Source organism: Dendropsophus ebraccatus, chromosome 6 (genome assembly GCF_027789765.1).
Source record: "Dendropsophus ebraccatus isolate aDenEbr1 chromosome 6, aDenEbr1.pat, whole genome shotgun sequence".
Taxonomy (NCBI): Eukaryota; Metazoa; Chordata; class Amphibia; order Anura; family Hylidae; genus Dendropsophus; species Dendropsophus ebraccatus.
In genome coordinates this window covers 47,790,521-47,811,161 of record NC_091459.1, presented here as the reverse complement: position 1 = coordinate 47,811,161, position 20,641 = coordinate 47,790,521, and the positions used below count along the sequence as shown (strand labels likewise).

The window sequence follows — 20,641 nt, the reverse complement described above, 5'->3', positions numbered from 1 at the left end:
CCAAATTACCCGTCACCACCCCAGATAGCCAGTAAACACCCCTTGATTGCCCATAACCACCCCAGATAGCCAGTAAATACCCCTAGATTGCCCGTAACCACCCCAGATTGCCCGTAACCACCCCAGATTGCCACAGACTGCCTGTTATCACCCAAGATTGCCCGTAACCACCCTAGATTGCCTGTAACCAGCCCAGATTGCCACAGACTGACTGTAACCTCCCCAGATTGCTCGCAACCTCCCCAGATTGCCCGTCACCACCCCAGATTTCCCGTCACCACCCCAGATAGCCAGTGAAAACCCCCAGATTGCCCGTCACCTTCTCAGATAGCCAGTAAACACCCCGAGATTGCCCATAACCACCCCAGATAGCCAGTAAACACCCCCAGATTGTCCATAACCACCTCAGATAGCCATTAAACACCCCCAGATAGCCAGTAACCACCCCAGATTGCCACAGATTGCTTGTTACCACCCCAGATTGCCCATTACCACCCCAGATTGCCACAGATTGCCCGTAACCACCCCAGATTGCCCATAACCACACCAGATTGCCTGTCACCACCACAGATAGCCAGTAAACGCCCCAAGATTGCCACTTACCACCTTAGATAGCCAGTAAACACCCTCAGATTGCCCGTAACCAAAATTACACTCCTTCCCTTTTGAGCCCTGCTGTGTGCCCATACAGTGGTTTATGCCTACATATGGGGTTCGTTGTGCTGAGGAGAACCTCCTTTACAGATTTTTGGGTGCATTTTTCCCCCTGTTCCTAGTGAAATTGAGAAATTTCAAACTAAACAAACATATTATTGGAAAAATTCCACAATTTTACGGTCTAGTTTTAAATACTTTCCTCTAATACCTGTGGGGTCAAAATGCTCACTACACCCCAAGATGTGTGTGAGGGGTGTACTTTCCAAAATGGGGTGAAATTTGGGGGGTTCTATTCTTCTGACACTACAGGGACACTGCCAACATACCTGGCGCTCAGAAAGTTCTTCAGAAAAATCTCCCCTGAAAATGCTAATTGGCGCTCCTTCCCTTTTGAGCCCCGCTGTGTGATTATACAGTAGTTTACTACTGTAGCTCCCTACTAATTGGTCTTCCTTTCTCTAAGCTCTCCCCTCTCCAGTCTATCCCTAACGCAGCAGCCAGGCTCATCTTCCTCTCCAGCCGCTATACCGACGTCTCCCCTCTGTGCCAGTCACTGCACTGGTTACCCATTAAATCCAGAATCCACTTCAAGCTCCTCACCCTCACCCATAAAGCTCTCCACAAAGCTGCCCCTCCATGCATCTCCTCCCTCATCTCCACTTATCATCCTTCCTGTGCTCTGCACTCTGCAAATGATCTAACCTTAACATCTTCCATAATCAGAACCTCTCATTCCCGCCTCCAAGACTTCTCTCGTGCTGCACCAGTTCTCTGGAACGCCCTACCCAAAGACATCACACTCATACCCAATATTCACAGTTTCAAGCGTGCCCTGAAGATTCATCTCTTCAGGCTCGCTTATAACGTTCCCTAAACTTGTTTTCCCCTTCTGTTGTTTCCCTCGCTCTATCTATGACGGTTCCTGCACTCTATATGTTTACTTGCAATCAGACACTGGCGTTGTTGCTGGCTCATCCTGTATTTCTAACTATGTACAATGGCTGGATCATGGACAAATGAAGCACTTATGCCTGGTGTCAACCCAAGTTGTAGTCTGTAAGTTCCAACCAGCAGGTCTCCTTTATACTTTGTATTTTTATGTTATTTTTATTTATTCTAATTATTTAACTGTGTATTATGTACCTCTGTACTGTATGCATAGAAAAAAGCGCTGTGGAATCTGTTGGCGCTATACAAATACATTTATTATTATTATTATTATTATTATTATTATTCCCACATGTGGGGTACCACTGTACTCAGGAGAACCTGTGTTACAAATATTGAGATGTGTTTTCTCTCCTGTTTCTCGTGAAAATGAGAAATTTCAAACTAAACAAACATATTATTGGAAATTTTAATTTTTTTCATTTTTACGGTCTAATTTTGAATACTTTCCTCTAATACCTGTGGGGTCAAAATGCTCACCACACCCCAAGATGAATTCTTTGAGGGGTGTACTTTCAAAAATGGGATGACTTTTGGGGGGGGCTCTATTCTGCTGACACTACAGGGGCACTGCAAACGTACCTGGTGCTCAGAAACTTCTTCAGAAAAATCTGAACTGGAAATGCTAATTGGCGCTCCTGTCCCTTCTGAGCCCTGCTGTGTGCCCATACAGTCGTTTACTCGGTAGAACCTGTGTTACAAATTTTCTGGTGCGTTTTCTCTCATGTTGCTTGTGAAAATGAGATACATTAATCTAAACAAATATATTATTGGAAAATTTCTATTTTCCATTTTTAACCGGCCTAATGGTAAATACTTTCCTCCAGCCCCTGTAGGGTCAAAATGCTCAGTATACCCCAAGATTAATTCTTTAAGCTGTGTAGTTTCAAAATGGGGGACACTTATGGGGGTTTCTAGTATACAAGTCTAATACATCCACTTAAAAAAAGAACTGGTCCCTGGTACTTCGTAACTAAGTTATGTCATGGGACTTTCTTTTTTTTTAAAGCAGAGAATTTCAAAATTTGCAAAGTGCAAATTTTTCATATTTTGATTTTTTTCACAAAAAACACACAAGACAGTGACCGAATTTGCTACTAACATAAAGTACCATATGTCACGAAAAAACTGTCTCAGAATCACTAGTATATGTTAAAGCATCACTGAGCTATAAGCGCATAAAGTGAGAGAGGTCAGATTTTGAAAAATGAGCCTGATCATTAAGGCCCAAATAGGCTCGGTCCCTAAGGGGTTAAAAAAACTACTTTTTTCCCCAGACCTACAACTGATGGCCAAACAATCGTTCAGACATCAGTAATTCGAACAGCATCCAAGCATGCTTGCTCAACACTAGTATCTATGTTTAAGACCACATCGACTTGTGCCCATTTGCAAATTGCAAATGGACAACTAGTCCAAAAAACAAAGGAGTATATAATATTTGGATAAAGAATTCACTAGGACTGGGTTCACTTGCAGTATTTTAGTCAGTATTTGGACAGTTATTTTACTGAAAGTGGAACAGACACAAAGAAAAACCATCATGAAAAGACTAGCCACTTTTTCAGTTTTGAACCCACTCCTGGTCTGGTAGAAATATGGACCAGAATAAGGATCAAAAATTGTCTTAAATATTGTGTGTAAACTGGGAGCCTATACCATTTATATACTGTAGATCATGGCTGTAGATCATGCAATAAGCTTTCGTGGATGTTATACTAAATCAGGGGTGGGGAAGCTTTTCCATGTCGAGGGCCAGTCGGGCATTAATAAAATCATTCGAGGGCCGCATACTATGCGTGGTAGCTAATAGCGTGGGTTTACAGCACCCGGGGCAAGGCAAAGTATTGTTCCCCTGCTATTGTAGTTAACCCCCAGTGATGCCCCTTGTAGTCTAGTTAACCCCCAAGTCATGCCCTTGTAGTCTAGTTATCCCCCCCCAGTGATGCCCCTTGTAGTCTAGTTATTTCCCCCCAGTGATGCCTCTGGTAGGCCTAGTTAAACCCCTCCCCCCCCCCAATGATGTCCCTGGTAACCTAGTTAATCCCCCAGGCATGTCCCTGGTAGCCTAGTTAACCCCCCCAGTCATGTCCCTGGTAGCCTAGTTAAACCCCCCAGTCATGTCCCTGGTAGCCTAGTTAACCCCCCCAGGCATGTCCCTGGTAGCCTAGTTAACCCCTTCCCCCAGTCATGTCCCTGGTATCCTAGTTAACCCCCCAGTCATGTCCCTGGTAGCCTAGATTACCCCCAGGCATGTCCCTGGTAGCCTAGTTAACCCCCAGTCATGTCCCGGGTAGCCTAGTTAACCCCCCAGTCATGTCCCTGGTGGCCTAGTTAACCCCCAGTGCCTGTCCCAAATAAAAAAACATCCCACTCACCTTTACTCCGCACCCACGCTGCCCAGGTCCTCTTGTCTCCCCTCTAGCCCGTGCCTGTCTTCACCTGCAGGTGGCGCACAATGAAATGATGTCATCGCGCGTGGCCCGCAGGAGAAGTAAGATGTGTACCGCACTCACAGCATCCTCCTGTGTCACAGACACAGGAAGATGCTGTGAATACTGGATCCTGCCCCACCAGAGTGGCGCGCACATCACAGGGAAGCCGCAGGCCGCATCGGGAGGTCTCAGGGGCCGGATGCGGCCCCTGGGCTGGAGGTTCCCCACCGCTGTACTAAATGAATATCTGTTTCTTCTGGAGCCCAGAATAATGTACATTAGTTCTATTGGATTTTGGGGAACTAGGAATGACACTGTCAGAGGAACAGCTGTCAGGTGATTTCTTCTGCTCTGTTTAAGAGCATTATAAGATAGGATTGATGCGGAGATCCAAAATAGATAAGTTTACAGTATTTGGAACAGAATTTTTGTTAAAAAAAAAGCTAAGAAAATGTGATTATCTTGCCCACGCAGTCTCCACAGAGTTAATATAGGAAGAGCTGTCATGTCAATCAATCAATGGAATAACCAGGACTAGCACTGCCTCCCCTGTCCTGTCAGAATTTACTCTGCTTTTGTCATGACTGTGTCTGATAAACCCTTAGTTTTTGAGCTGTGGCCACCCGCTATGGCCGTTGTGGCAGAATTTACGTTCTTGCCAGTTTTTCTCATGTTTGCATTTCACTGGTGTGAACATGGTTGGATTCTGTCTTGGCCTATATTAGCGTAGGGGACATGTCCAAGTTGCCCTGTGTCGCTTAGGACACGTTAAGGCAAGTAAGCAGGGACAGTGGGTGTTGGACAGCCTCAGGACTGCATTGGACATCCGTTATCCCATTGACTACAATGCATTGCATTGAAGTCAATTAAATCGCAATAACGGAAAGTGGATACCTTTTTTTTTTTTTTTTTACGTTAGGTGAACATAGCCTAAGCCTATCATGCTGTTCTCAGTTACCTAAACCACCTAACAGGTTTGTTTTAGATAACTTTGGGAACACACTGTCTGACCAATCCTGCACAGAATCAGAGTCACAGTCCATATTACATTGCAAACCCAAAATGTTCAGATACAAAGTCCTCCTGGTTTCCTAGTTCAAGGCCATTTATACAGGGATTGGCCAAATATTTTTTTTTCTTTTATTTGCTACTTGGCTGCAGGTTCTCAAGTGATAATAGATAAGTAGCTTCAAGGGACGGGGTGGGAAGTACCTAACTCTGAGCTGGCTTTAATTTCACCAAAAATTTACTGAGCTATGCCGGCTTTAATTGTGATAATTACAGCCCACCATTTCAAATAGAGACCCATGTCAATTATATAGTGATGTGGCTCTATTATGTGAGCTATTAGTACATGCCGCCATCTAGTGGTTGCTTACCTTAGTGGGCCTACTGCATACCCTTTATGAGACAGTTTTTCTGTTTTTTTCTTTTCCAAAAATAGTGTGCATAAATAAAGGTGTTTTTAAGTGGTGTTTTTTCATCTGCTTCTCTCTTGAGGAATGTGAGTAGAAAAAAAGCCTGAATAAAATGCCTTGTACATGGCATTCCTTTCAACCTATGAAGGTCTATGGGAGAGAAAACACTGCAAAATCCAGAAAATGAAAGAAAAAAACAAAAAAAAATATGCGCTGCAATTGGAAAAGAAAAAACTGCCACTGAGGCAAAAAAAAAAAAAAATGTGAACGGGCTGAAATAATGCCATTAAAATGCCACGTAGGTTTGTGATTTTATATTTCCTCCTTGACTTCCAGTTAACAAATGGCCACGTTTTTTTAGCCCTGCCATGAATGACTTTTTTTTTGTCACTTTTTTTTACTGAGCTATGTTCACATTACATTAAAATGACAGCCGTCTATTGATAATAACACCTGCAAATAATGTTCATGTTTGAGATGGTGAAACAACCGGAGAGATGTACCTGTATATAATAATATGTATGACATTTGGTTTTGAACTGACATTCTGCATTTGGCCACAAGATGTCGCTGTTTTGCTGTACACAGCCTGCGTTGTTAAAGGGGTTACCAAGCGGTACAAAAACATGGCCACTTTCCCCCTACTGTTGTCTCCAGTGTGGGTGGGGTTTTGAAACTCAGTTTCATTGAAGTAAATGGAGCTTAATTGCAAACTGCACCTGAACTGGAGACAACAGTAGGGGGAAAAGTGGCCATGTTTTTGTAGCGCTGGATAACCCCTTTAAGGCTGTGCTGTTGTCAAGGGATGAATCTGACAGTTGGAAGATGTGTCCTAAAAGAAGGAGAAGGAGCAGATGAGGGAAGTCTGGAGCAGCCATTTTGATTAAAGAGCTGGCTGAAGCTGATGCAGACAGAGAGACCTGATATCATCTACGTGAAGTATATTTCTTCTGTGATCCCCCAACTGCTGTGGACGGCAACTACACCTATCTGTATTGGGTATTGTTGAGATGACGTTCACTGAGTCAACTAAGGAGCCCTGCCAAATCCAGTTGTGAAGAGCAGCGACCGCCATCTTTGGTACAGAACTTTGACAAAAGGGGCCTCCTCATTTAGAAACTGTCTAAAAGAGACCCGGGTCAGTAAGCGTGCATGCCAAACTTTCTAGGACAGGCATTGGGCCTATAGCTAGTATAGTTAGGGCTATTATCTGTGACAGGCCACAAAATATTGTGTAAGGAACATCACAGTGGAGGGACCTTGAAATCCTTGGCCTAAGATACCAGCTTAAAGCATACTCGGCCATTTCTCTTTTTATACTGTTATTTGTGGTTTGGGAATAGTGTAAATATCTTATAAGCTGGCGGCCGGCCTATCCTATCGCTAGCAGGTAAAATTATTGCGTGTGTGTTCATACAACATATGTCTGGGCAACACGCTGGGTAGCACAAGGGGTTATCTAAATTCTCAGCACCTTGTTTTTTTCATTAAAGTGCAGTTTATGTTGGAGGTGCTTGTTTGTGACTTCGCTGTATCCTGGGAAGCTCACCCCGGTACACGGCTTACACATCATCATTATTTGCATCTGTCATTAACAAAAGACGGACATCCAGTAAGATGGTCTTGAAATCCCATAGTGGGATTTACTTACTCTTATGTGAATAAAGCTTTATTGTCGAACTAGATTTGCATTTCCAGGGAAATTCATAGTGCTTGAAAAGAGCACTCCTTTAACAGTGACTTCCCTTTAATCCTTGATTCCCCTTCCTTTAAGATCGACTTTAGTATAGTCCCTTAAGGAGCAACTTTGGTGCCAACCCTTTAAAAGTGACCTATATATTGACTTTGGTACTTTTTAAAAGCTACTTTGGTACCGTGCTTATAAGAGCGAGTTATGTAATGTTCCTTTAAGAGCAACTTTGGTACCACCCTTTTAAGGGCGACTTTGGTACCTTCCCTTTAAGATCTACTTTGGTACTGTCCCTTTATAAGCGAATGTGGCCCTGGCTCTTTAAAAGCTAGTTTGATACTGGCACTTTAAGAGTTAAGCGCTAATTTGACTCACCTCTGCTACATCACTGACTCTCTTCTCCTACATCACTGACTGACCTCTGCTACATCACTGGCTCACCTCTGCTACTTCAATGGCTCACCTCTGCGGGTATGTGCGCCGCTACAACACTGACTTGGCTCTGCTGTCTCATGTGGGTATCAGCTCCGCTACAACACTGACTTGGCTCTGCTGTGTCATGCGGGTATCAGCTACGCTACAACACCGACTTGGCTCTCCTGTGTCCCCTTTGCTTAAGAGAATGTGCGGTACATTACCACCCCCCCCCCCCCCCCCCCCCCCGTCTTAAAGTAAAAGTGGGGTCAGTACATGAGGAGTCCCTGGACTTTCTTGTTTTGAATAACCTGTCGTCTGATGTTATCCTGGGGTTGCCCTGGTTGGAACAACATAACCCCGTGGTTTGACTGGTCCAACAGGGAACTGGTTCAGTGGGGGCCTAAGTGTGGTCCACATTGTATTGCTGTGATACTTTCGGAATGTTCGGAATTTTTGTCTTTGTCCGACTATGCTAATGTATTTTATGAAAGCGCAGTGGACGGATTAACTCCTCACAGACCATATGATTGTTCTATTGTATTAATTCCAGGTGGCAAATATCCCAAAGGTTGTATATTCAACTTGTCCTGTCCTGAGAGGGAGGCCATGCAGGAATATATAAGGCATACGTAAGGGCCACATTCTACCCCTACTCCTCTCCTTTGGGGGCGAGGTTCTTTTTTGTGGGCAAAAAAGATGGTGGGCTTTGGCCCTGTATTGACTATAGAGACAAAATAATCTCTGTGCCAAGTTGTTGAAATGCCAGTTTGGTATCCAGGAGGTCTCATTTCTGGGGAATAGAATAACCCCAAACTCGTTTGGTAAACTCCGCTTAAGGTCATAGCTATTGAAAATTAGAAGCGACCCAATAACCTAAAGGCCCTGCAGAGGTTTTTGGGGTTTGCCAATTATCACAGGAAATTTATCAGGGGGTTTTCACTCATAGCCAAACCTCTCACTGATTTAACTAAAAAAGGGGTGGATCTGGTTAACTGGACCCCAGACACTATCAGAGCATCGTGGTTGTCCGCTGCTGCCTAGGGCCGTGTAAGGCAAGTATGTAGGGACAGTTTGGTGGGTTCAGTTTCAAGGCTCATTGTTGTGTCGTGTGCCTACCTTCCCCATCCTGACACACACACACACACCTAATGTCAATTGGGGTTGGTGAGGCCCCGGTAGCATTATAGAGAAGTGCGGGCCGGTCGCCAGGGATGCCATTGGTGCTGCCAGAGAGCCGGCCGTGCGATGAGCTGACCGCACGGCCCGGCCTCTGACAGTCACAGTCGTTGTAACTTTTAAAATCTAAATCAACAGTAGATGTGATATAAAGCAAGTTTGCAATTTACATTTTTTTTAGTTATCATGGAAAAAACAGGAAGTCCTGGGTTTCCCAGGTCATCTGCATACTCATAGAGAAGGCAGTCATTTGACGGACACATTGAGCTGTAACACTCTTTACTGGCTGGGACTTCCTGTGTTTAGTCTCTTTTTTTTCAACCAGAACCATTTTGAAAGTTGTAATGACAGGTACACTTTAAGGACCATTTCATGTTACAGGTAAAAATTCTGCCCTAGGATAGCCTCAAAATAGAGAACATTTGTTGGTATGCTGCCAGTGTACTTATTATTCGGACACTATTGTGTTTCTATCACAGATTTGAAACCCTTTTAGTATTGAAATTGTTGACTTTTAAAGACTAAATTGTCCAATAATTCTTTTATTTTGTTCTATTTTGTCTCATTTCCTCTTTTTCTAAGCACCATTCACCTCCCACTGAACTGTTTTGACAAGTATCCACGATTATCATTGCTTAAAAAAATTCCTAAAGGTAAGGGCACCCGAAGTGACAGCGGCAGGGAATTTTCAATTCAGAGTTATAAAAGATCTATTGTTTGACTAGATTAATGACAGCATTTAATTGTTAACACAAGTTAACTTTTCGGAGCTGTGTCTCCATATCTGAAAGCATATATCAAGGTAATGATTCTGCTCATAAACAAGAATAGAGATATATTACAAGCAGAAACTTTTACAACAATGCATTTAATACATTCAAGACCCTAACAAAATGCATTTTGTCCGCCTTGTAAAAAGCTAAAACACAAAATAGAATAAGGAACCGCTGTGTGCTAATAATGTGAATCAATGGTATCTGGTACTAAGCCAAATTACCTACATTAGTCATTATGAACCGTCTACAATGGATTATAATATAGGAAAAGAAAAGGTTACTGTCATACCTCCTTGTGGTGCGTTAAGAATTAGTGAGCTTGTAGGTCCTTTAGCCCAATATGTGTAGGGAATGACAGCAAAATCAAATTCTGTATATGGTTCCAGTCCTTTTACAGTATAGGATGATTCTGTAAATCCTTTAGGTGTAAGACAATAGTCATATCCAGTTCCAAGCTTCAAAACATAAAGATATTATTAATGCGTATATTATCTCCCACAAAAGTAGCCAGGACTAAGAACCAACCCCATCCATTCGTATCTGCCCCAAAACTGCAACATTTCTCAAGCCTAGAAGTACTGCACAAGAACAATATATTATTTTCTTAAAGGGAACCTGTCATTGCCTCTGGTTTCTCCCTACTACACAAGCCTCGATTAATATTTACCCTCTAAACTAAAAGTCTAAACTAAAAATATCCCTGTAAACCTTTCATACTATAGGTAAAATGTTAGCGATACCAGCTCCTGAAGCACTGCAGACTTGACACAGTAGAATAATGTTCCATATTCTATATTAGACGGCTTTGTCCATTGAATGATAAAATCTGAATAATTTCCTCTTATTTTAAAGGATGAGCTCAATATGGCCTCAGGTGTCACTTCGGGAGTGTAAGAGAAATTGCCTGTAATTTGGAAGAAGTATCATTAAACCCCATTTAACATTACATGCATGGTATGTTACTGTTGTGTGTATCTTACTCTTTCTTACATATATGTATGATGCACTTATGGTAAAGGTGGTGCCTCTGGAGACTGAACCATTTTTTCTCTAAGTAGAGGGACCACCCCTTTGTCTTTTGAGGTGGTTTTAGCTGTAACATCTTTTCACCCTTTCTTGTATGGGCAATTTATAGACTTAAAGGGGTACTCCTGAGAAAAAAATTCAAATCAACTGGTTTAAGAAAGTTAAACAGATCTGTAAGTCACTTTTATTAAAATTAAAATCACAAGATTTCCAGTATTTATCAGCTGCTGTATGTACTACAGGAAATGGTGTATTCTTTCCAGTTTGACATTGTGCTCTCTGCAGCCACCTCTGTCCATGTCAGGAACTGTCCAGAGCAAAAAAGGATTTCTATTGGGCTTTGCTATTGCTTTGGACACTTCCTGTCACAGACAGAGGTGGCAGCAGAGAGCATAGTGTCAGACTGGAAACAATACACTACTTCCTGCAGGGCATACAGCAGCTGATAAGTACTGGAAGGCATCAGAAATAGAATAGAAGTAGAAGTACAAATTACAAATTACAAATCTAAATACCTTTATTACACCAGTTGATTTGAAAACGTTTTTTTCTTGGGAGTTCTCAGAGTACTCCTTTAAATAAGTAAATCATCAAACATTTCTTCTTACGACTAAACAAATGTAATTCAACTAAGATTCTTTACCTCTATTTGTCTCCACTTACCTGGCAATGGTTTAAAAGAATTCAATCCCAATATAAAACTTGTGAATTCTGCAGGTTGGGATATAGGTGTGCAAAAACTTTGGTTGATTTCTTGCACAGTTATAAATCTTTGGCCATTTATCCAAAAAAGTCGATTGCAATGTAACATTAAAGCATGCTGGGAAATCTCCGAATAACCCCATGATTCATGTTCTGTTACTTTCACATCAAAGGTTCTAGAAGAAACGAACATATAAAATAAAAATTCAGTAAGAGTATTTATTGGTGGAAAATGCAGCACTTGGGCTGCATTCACACGAGTAATATGGGAGTGTATTGCTTTCGGCCGGCTTAAGCAATCTTAAAATGATCGCAAAACGATTTTTCCATACGATCTATCGTTCCGTCTAAACGCTGATCATTATGGAAAACACATTGTTCTTGCAAAATCGTTAATCGTGCGATCGGGCCAATTATCGTCCCGTGTAAACGTAGCATAACAGCATTGTATAAAGTGTCTGCAACGTTTACTTTGGGACATTGTCAGGATGACCTACTTCTTTAGACATCAAGTGAGGGCAGCTTCATGTTTTTTTTTTGGGGGGGGGGCTACAATTCATGGAAATGTGAAATGTATTTTTGAAACCTAAATAAATCTACATTTTTACAATTGACTGATTTACCATTTCCATGAAATGTGCACCAAAACATATGCAACAGTGAACTGTGTTTGTTTATGTCCTTGGTTTGTCGGGAAAATTTTATTTTACTGGTGAAAACTTTTTATTTATATCCTCTAAATGAAACAGCCACTTTGTGGGTTTTTCATTAGTTTTCATGAGTGAAAACTTTTTATTTATATGTCCCAGTGTGTGAACTGCACAGCAGGAACTTCACCAAAGGAATGCTTTGGCTTTGCCAGATACACCAAACCAATGTCTGGGCTTCAGTCCGTGCAACAATTAAAAATATTGCGGTACAAAAAGAGTAAATTTTTCGAAAACCACAGATTGTTGCAGCCAGAGAAAGGATTGCTGCACAATAAACTACACAATTAAAAAAAAAAAAGTATGCTCACCTATTAGCTCTCCCTATGGGTCTCCAGTGTTTTTTTGCCACCTCTAGCCCACTCAACCAATTACTGACTGAGACCAGTGATTGGCTGAGTGGGCTGTCACTCCATAGACAAGAGTGCAGCCTGCTCAGCCAATGACGCTGTAAGTAATTGGCTGAGTGGGCTGAAGGTGGCTATAGGGGGCATCGGAAAAGAAGGACACCGGAGGAACATGGAGAAGTAAGTAGACAAGTACAAACTTTCTGAACCGCACTAAAGCAGCTAAGTGCCTGCAATTGTTTAGCTGTTTTAGTGAGGTTCATTTAAGGTTCTAACAAACCCGAACTTTGCCTCAAAAACTGAACTTTTTAAAAGCTTGCTCACCTCTAATAAATATTTTACCTGTATTAGCTTTCTGATTACTTTTCATCAACCTTATTTTGGATTAATTTGAAATGAAATTTTGGTGGTTTGAAAATTTGTTGTAATTTCATTGTATTATTTTAATCTATGTGTTAATAGTGCCCCCCTGGGGAAACCAATTCAAAGCATGTCTTGCTGTTACTATAACTCAAAATAGAATTTAAGAGTCCATTCACACGTACAGGATCTGCAACTGATATGATGCTTAAAATAATGGCTGTCCCAAAAGATAGCAGTCAAGTGGCCACAAAAAGATGGTGTGTGAACATAGCCTTAACAAGTAAAAAAACATCGCAGCATTCTTTCAGTGAAATAATTGGATCCTTTAAATCACCTGTATTATTCAGGCTCTGTATTCTAAACCTAAACATTGCATTGATGGCCAAAGCCAGCTATCATTGGCTATTTTTCTTTTCCGGACACTTGATGCCTGATCAATAATCTTGTACACGTATATAGTCCTTACTTGGTTACTCTTTTTGCTTTTTATTACAGATTTTAATAACTTATAGTTGAATAATGTAAAAATAATGTCCGGGGTTTTTTGTTTGTTTGTTCTTTACTATGTGGGAACATAGCCCTAAACTGCTCTCACAAATATATTTCCTCAATGGACCCTACTCTTTCGAGATCTGAGAGAGGAATATTGCTCTGATCTTAAAGCGACTCTGTACCCACAATCTGATCCCCCCCAAACCACTTGTACCTTTGGATAGCTGCTTTTAATCCAAGATCTGTCCTGCGGTCCGTTCGGCAGGTGATGCAGTTATTGTCCTAAAAAAATACTTTTAAACTTGAAGCCCGTGCCAAACGGGCGTATCTGTGCCCTAACTTTGCACCACCTCTCCGTCCCTCCTCCCCACCCTCTTCATCATTAGGAATGCTCCAAGCAGATTGCCTCCTATTCCCCACCTGTGGCAGCCCGGCACATGGGCTGGACCATTAAGGACCTGTGCAATGTTCAGCATTGAGAAAATGTTCCAGTGGCATTCCTAATGATGAAGCGGGTGGGGAGGAGGGACGGAGGGGGTGTTGCAAAGTTAGGGCACAGATACTCCCGTTTTGCACGGGCTTCAAGTTCAAAAGTATTTATTTAGGACAATAACTGCATCACCTGCCGAATGGACCGCAGGACAGATCTCGGATTAAAAAACAGCTATCCAAAGGTACAAGTGGTTTGGGGGGCTCAGATTGTGGGTACGGAGTCGCTTTAACAGGTCCTTGTTTAGTGATTTGGGCTGTCCAGGCTGGTTGCCATAACCAAGTTTCCTTTAACAGTGCTCCACAAACACTAAATTCAGATTTGAGCAAGCATTATATTTTGCAGGGCACAATTTTATGATATGTTTATAATAGAGAATAAGTATGAAAATTACCAGAAATATCTTACCCTTCTTTGAGTGTGTTTGCTTGGTACATATTGATATGCAACCTGTTCTTAACAAGCCAGTAAATTTGTCCATCTATAATGTTAAGTGTCAAGCCCACCACCTGTAAATTTTTATTAAGATGAATATTACATTTCATAAAGAAAAATAAAATATAACATAAAATGGTCACTGTTCACGCTGTTTTCTATACTCCCTTGTAGGAAAATAGGGATGAGCACAATTGGAGCATGCTCAAGTCTGATCATTCAGCATTTAACAACGGAGGCTGAAGAAGTTGGATGCAGCCCTAGAAAGTTCAGGAAAACATGGATACAGACTATGGCTGGGTTCACACACATTATATTTCAGTCAGTATTGTGGTCCTCATATTGCAACCTGAACCAGGAGTGGATTGAAAACACAGAAAGGCTATGTTCACACAATGGGGGACTTTTATTAAGTCCGACATTTTTTACGCCGGACTTAAAAATGTCCCCGCATCTCCGGCACTACGGGGATTTATGTAGAGGCGGACTGCCTCTACATAAATCCTGCGCGCTCCTGTGCGTACGGCCGAAAACCTACGCCAGCTGAGGACTGGAGTTGGTTTTCAGCGTATCTTTTGGCGGAACGAATGGCGAGTCCGCGCCCTCCATTTGGCCCCCTCACACCCCCTCCCCGCCCCCCGGCGTAGCCAGCGGAAAGTGCCGATTTGCAAATAAAATCATGCCCAAATCGCCACTTTCCGCCGGAAAAAAATGTACGCCCGTTAATACATGTCCCCCAATGTGTGAATTGAGTGGATGGCCGCCATATAACGGTTCATAACTGCCATTATTTTAATACAACGGCCGTTGTTTTAAAATAATAGCAAATATTATTAATATTATTAAATGGCGCCCGTTCAACATTGTGTGAACATAGCCTGGCAGCCCCTGGCAGCCCTGTGCCCTACGGGAGTGGTCTAGATTGTGTATGCATTAGGCCAGCACAACCTCTCCATCCCTCCTCCCCACCCTCTTCATCATTAGGAATGCTCCAGGCAGATTGCCTACTATTCGTCAGCTGTGAGAGCCTGGCACATGGGCTGGATCGTTAAGACACCTGTGCAAATGTTCAGCATGGAGAAAATGTTCCAGTGGCATTCCTAATGATGAAGAGGGAGGGGAGGAGGGACAGAGGGGTGGTGCAAAGTTAGGGCACAGATACTCCCGTAGGGCACGGGGTTGTAAGTTTAAAAATAGTTTTTTGGACAATAACTGTATCACCTGCCAAACGGACCACAGGACAGATCTTGGATTAAAAGCAGCTATTCGAAGGTACAAGTGGTTTGGGGGGTCAGATTGTGGGTACAGATTCACTTTCAAAAGTTCCGTTTGGCAGGGTTCGCGGAACTTTAAAGCAAAGTTTGGGTTCATCCAATCTGAACCTTAAATGAACCCCAGTAAAAAATAATTTAGCTGTTTAAGTACGGTTCAGCAAGTTCGCTCATCATACTTTTCTGTCCATGCCCCCCTGATATCCTTCTTTTATGGCAGGGGTGGGGAACCTTTTCCATGTCGAGGGCCGGTCGGGCATTAATAAAATCATTCGAGGGCCGCATACCGTGTGCGGCAGTTAGTAGCGTGGGTTTGCAGCACCCAGGGCAAGGCAAAGTATTGTTCCCCTAGTTCCCCTGCTATTGTAGTTAACCCCCAGTGATGCCCCTGCTATTGTAGTTAACCCCCCCAGTGATGCCCCTTGTAGTCTAGTTAACCCCCAAGTCATGTCCCTGGTAGCCTAGTTAACCCCCCCCAGTGATGCCTCTGGTAGGCCTAGTTAACCCCCATCAGTCATGTCCCTGGTGGCCTAGTTAACCCCCATCAGTCATGTCCCAGGTGGCCTAGTTAACCCCCATCAGGCATGTCCCTGGTGGCCTAGTTAAACCCCATCAGGCATGTCCCTGGTAGCCTAGTTAACCCCCATCAGTCATGTCCCAGGTGGCCTAGTTAACCCCCATCAGTCATGTCCCAGGTGGCCTAGTTAACCCCCATCAGTCATGTCCCAGGTGGCCTAGTTAACCCCCATCAGTCATGTCCCAGATGGCCTAGTTAACCCCCATCAGGCATGTCCCTGGTGGCCTAGTTAACCCCCATCAGGCATGTCCCTGGTGGCCTAGTTAACCCCCATCAGGCATGTCCCTGGTGGCCTAGTTAACCCCCATCAGTCATGTCCCTGGTAGCCTAGTTAACCCCCATCAGGCATGTCCCTGGTGGCCTAGTTAACCCCCATCAGGCATGTCCCTGGTAGCCTAGTTAACCCCCATCAGTCATGTCCCAGGTGGCCTAGTTAACCCCCATCAGTCATGTCCCAGGTGGCCTAGTTAACCCCCATCAGTCATGTCCCAGGTGGCCTAGTTAACCCCCATCAGTCATGTCCCAGGTGGCCTAGTTAACCCCCATCAGGCATGTCCCTGGTGGCCTAGTTAACCCCCATCAGGCATGTCCCTGGTGGCCTAGTTAACCCCCAAATAAAAAAAATAAACATCCCACTCACCTTACCTCCGCTCCCACGCTGCCCATGTCCTCTTCTGTCCCAGGTCCTCTGTGCCGGTCTTTCTCCTGCAGGCGGCGCGCGATGAAATGACGTCATCGTGCGCGGCCCGCAGGAGACTGAAGACACGCGCCGCTCTGCTGGGGAAGAAGCCGGCATAGACAGCATCCTCCTGTGTCCGGCAGCTGTCACAGACACCGGAGGATGCTGTGTATGCCGGCTCCTTCCTCCTCCAGAGCGGCGCCCATCACAGGAGAGCTGCGGGCCGCGGGCCGCATCGGGAGGTCTCAGGGGCCGGATGCGGCCCGCGGGCCGGAGGTTCCCCACCCCTGTTTTATGGTATCCAGTGTTCGCCACAGCCGCCTCCAGCCTGCTTACCCAAACACTGACTGAGACAGGGCAATGCTGCAGCCAATGATTGGCAGAGTGGGCTGTCACTTTTGTCTCAGGAGTGACTGCTCAGCCAGTCACTGTCCACAGTGCTGTCGCATCTCAGTCAATGATTGGCTGAGCGGGCTGTAGGCGGCTGGAGACACCAAAGACCCATTGGAGGACACCAGAGGAGCTCTTTCAGCATTATTTAAGATTCGCCCAGTTGGCCAGATTACCTAGAAACTGCCTTAGTATCCATTAATTCATTCATTTAGACCCACTCACCAAGTTAGGTTATTAAAGCATACATGTATATTGAAACCTATTGGTGTTTACCTCTAAATTTGAAAACAATGTTAAGTTCTGAATAATTACATGGTCCTGTCCATTCAGTCTGCAGCTCTCCACTGTGTATTCTGTGGTCCAGTATAAGAAAGCATTGACAGAGTCCACTGCCAAATCATTCACTAGATACCTGGTAACTTTCACTGTTTCACTTGCATATGTTCTTACAGATGTTCTGTAAATCTGTAACCGGAAGAAAAAAAAAATTCAAACGAAAAGGGTTTTTTTAAATTTATTATTAAAGGTATTATATTCATTTTAGTTGCCTGATCTGAATCAATTGGCACAGACACAAGTTCTCCACAGAATGCTGTCTTGTTAAGCCCTACCTTAGGTCAATTCTCTAATCTGCAGACCTTTCATTTAAATGGTCTTTAAAGAACCAGATCTTACATGTGTGGTAGCTCAACTGGTAACATACTAAGATGTTACTGGTGACGCCACTTCTATGGTGGTTGGTCGGTTTTTTTGTACAGCTCAGCTGTGTTTCCCAGAAATGGTCGGTGACCTTCTGGGTTGTGATGGATTACTTGGGCTCTTGTCATGGTAGTCCTGAGAGGCAATTGACCCACCTGGACTATCGGTACTGCCACCCACAGAAAGGGGAAAATAACCCAAGATTAAGGGATGGTCCGGAACCTCCGAGGTTCGGGTTCGTGGTTACCTGGGTGAAGCTAAGTTCATGGGGGTGACCCAGTTAGCTGCACTGCGAGATAAGATACATAGACCTTCTTGGTATCTTTGTCCTATCCAGGCTAGTTCCTCTTTGTGTCTCAGGATACTGCCCTGCACTTTTTAGGCTGGTTCACGGCTTGGGCAAGGATGTTCCCAGACTCTTCTCCCTTTGTAGTGTTTAGCACAGCATAACTTATTTCTGCTGTGCAATACATAGGAGCATACACATAGCAAATAACACAGACATCTAATGGTGAAACCTTAGAGCGCACTTCATCACCACTTAACCTGGAGTAAGAAGCTTTTTTGAGAGGTGCAAAAGAGAGACACAAAACACCCATGGTGGGACACCACAAATGCTCTGCTTTCAATCCAATCCAAAAATACAACTACCATACCATTCTGTTGAGGTTCTTATTATCCTTCCTTCTGCTTATCGGAGGTCTGACCTGCTTCCCTGCCTCTAGTAAGCAAAAACCTTTGTGAACTTCCACCAAAATATGCTACCTTTGCGGACATCTTCAGTAATAGGGAGGATGAGACACTGCCTCCATATCATCCTTACATCTGCCAGGTGAAACTCCTGTTTGTTAATGAGCCTAGCGTGTTGATGTTTACCCTTTTTCTCTCCGAGACCCAGGCTATCTCTGAATATATTAAAAATAGAAAACCTAGAAAAGAAGTTTTTTTTCAGTAGTCTGCCTCTCCACCATAGCCAGGTCGCTAGTCTCTGCATCAATTTCCAAACTCCAAAATGGGATCATCATTGAGAACAAATATCTCTTACAGTTGATCACTTCCCAGAACTAGATGCACCTACAACTTTATCCACATCTGTGCTGCTTTATGTCTGCATGCTGCTATATCTAGGCCCTCTGGGCCTCCTCTCCTATTGTGCAGGAGACAGAGAGGATGAAGGTATGTCTGTTACCTTCATCCTCAGCGCTGTCCTGGTGCAGTTAGTCATTTGCTTCATGGTCCAGTAAGACCATTAGGAGTACTGCCCGGCTGGACCACCCCTTTCTAATGATACTCAACGAAGCAGGCCAGCCAGGGACTCAATGGATCATCGATATGGACTGGTCATTTGATATGGATCAAATGACTAACTCCAGTAGAACAGCGCTGAGGATGAAGGTAAAAGACATACGTTCATCCTTGGCGTCTCCTGCACAATAGGGACATATCAGCAGGTTAGATTCGTCTAACCTGCTGACATTTCCCCTTTAAAATTCTCTGTGTCATTCCCCTTAAAATTATATTTTAGCTTATACCTTTGGGTCAGCTTTGTCAGCCCAGTAAATGAATTGTCCAATCCAATCAAATGTCAAGGGTCCGGCTCTTCTAATCACAGGTACATGCAGGGCTGAAAAGTCAGCTGTGTTACTTATATTCCAGAAATGCACATGGCCTGTTTCATTGCTCCAGTAGATGGTGCCATTGTACCAGTCCAGATCTGCAAACAGAATAGTTCAGTACAGAAACATAATCCTAAAGTTCCAAAGTATAACACGATTTTATGTATACATATAATTATTCTTGATAGCAGTGTAATGAGTGCAAATACAAAATATTTTCATTTATATTGCTACATATAAGAACACATCATCTTAAAAAAAAAATTAAAGTGCAAACTCAAGCCATCCATATATTTCACAGAGGGCAATTTAGCTGAATTCAAAGCTTTCCTTGGTAAAAACGTCAATGTTATTCTGAATCTCTTCCCACAAAATTATTCAAATATGAATGTCATTTGTATATGTCATGTACTCTGTCTTTTACCTGATACATGCCTGAGTTGGTCGGAGACCAGCTGTCCAGCACCAAACCTATCTAGAGGCTGCCTCCATATTCCAGTAGAGCCCACTGCTAGAAAATATGGGTCCTCCTCAGCTGAAACAAAAGTAGATTATTTAAATTAGAGGAAATGGAATTAGCAATAAAGCCTTCATAAAGGAGTTGTTTGACAATAAAAACCTATTTTTAAAGGAGAAGTCCAGCGAAAATTTTTATTTAAGTTTTGTAAGTTATACAAATTACCAAACCACACCAAAAGCCCACAACATATCCACCATGTGTTATATGACCCCATTCTCTGTATTTAAAATTGGGATGCTAAAAAAAATAGTTCACCTGGACATAGAGTTGTCCCTACTATAGGTTCTGTGGACTTGCTATGGCCAGCAGGTGATGATGCCTGAATGGTCACTTGATAGCGTGTAGATATGTCCAGACCAGTCAATGTTATTTGAGTTACACTAATATTAGAGATGATCTGCTGTGTTCCATGTTCTGATAATAAGGAGACTCTATATATCCACTTTTGCCAAGCTGTAGGACCTTTCAAAAAACAAAATATATGAATTGATCATTATACCTTTTCCTTCTAGATAAATAATTCAATCACAATGAGAAATCTATGTTTGACCAATAATGATTGAGTGATAGTAAATCCTAGTGCACTCCGTGTTTGTTGGTGCCAGTTAATGATAATACAATATAGTAGCGATTACTAATGCTTATCACGTCATCATTCATTTAAGAAAGCATTAAGCCTTATGCTCACGTCCCGTAAAATTGTCTGTGATGACAGATCCGCGACTATGGACAATTTTAGGGCCCATTAAATCCTGTGTGCGCATTTATACCATCCGTGCTGTGATCCTTGCTGCAAAAAAAATAGTA

At 43.1% G+C, this 20,641-nt stretch overlaps 1 protein-coding gene across 3 annotated transcripts in view; it reads right to left on the bottom strand.

Moving 5' to 3' along the window:
* The window catches only part of ROS1 (ROS proto-oncogene 1, receptor tyrosine kinase), a 114,400-nt gene that overhangs the window by 71,372 nt on the left and 22,387 nt on the right, over positions 1-20,641 (bottom strand). For 2 of the 3 annotated variants that reach the window (XM_069974931.1, XM_069974929.1), the window contains exons 11-18: positions 20,090-20,296; positions 19,739-19,849; positions 19,231-19,412; positions 17,273-17,464; positions 14,053-14,153; positions 11,207-11,421; positions 10,258-10,421; positions 9,807-9,972 (exon numbers count right to left, since the gene is read on the bottom strand). In XM_069974931.1, coding sequence (XP_069831032.1) covers positions 9,807-9,972; positions 10,258-10,421; positions 11,207-11,421; positions 14,053-14,153; positions 17,273-17,464; positions 19,231-19,412; positions 19,739-19,849; positions 20,090-20,296 — 1,338 coding nt within the window. The remainder of the gene's footprint in view (positions 1-9,806; positions 9,973-10,257; positions 10,422-11,206; positions 11,422-14,052; positions 14,154-17,272; positions 17,465-19,230; positions 19,413-19,738; positions 19,850-20,089; positions 20,297-20,641) is intronic. The other variant, XM_069974930.1, reaches the window with a different exon arrangement.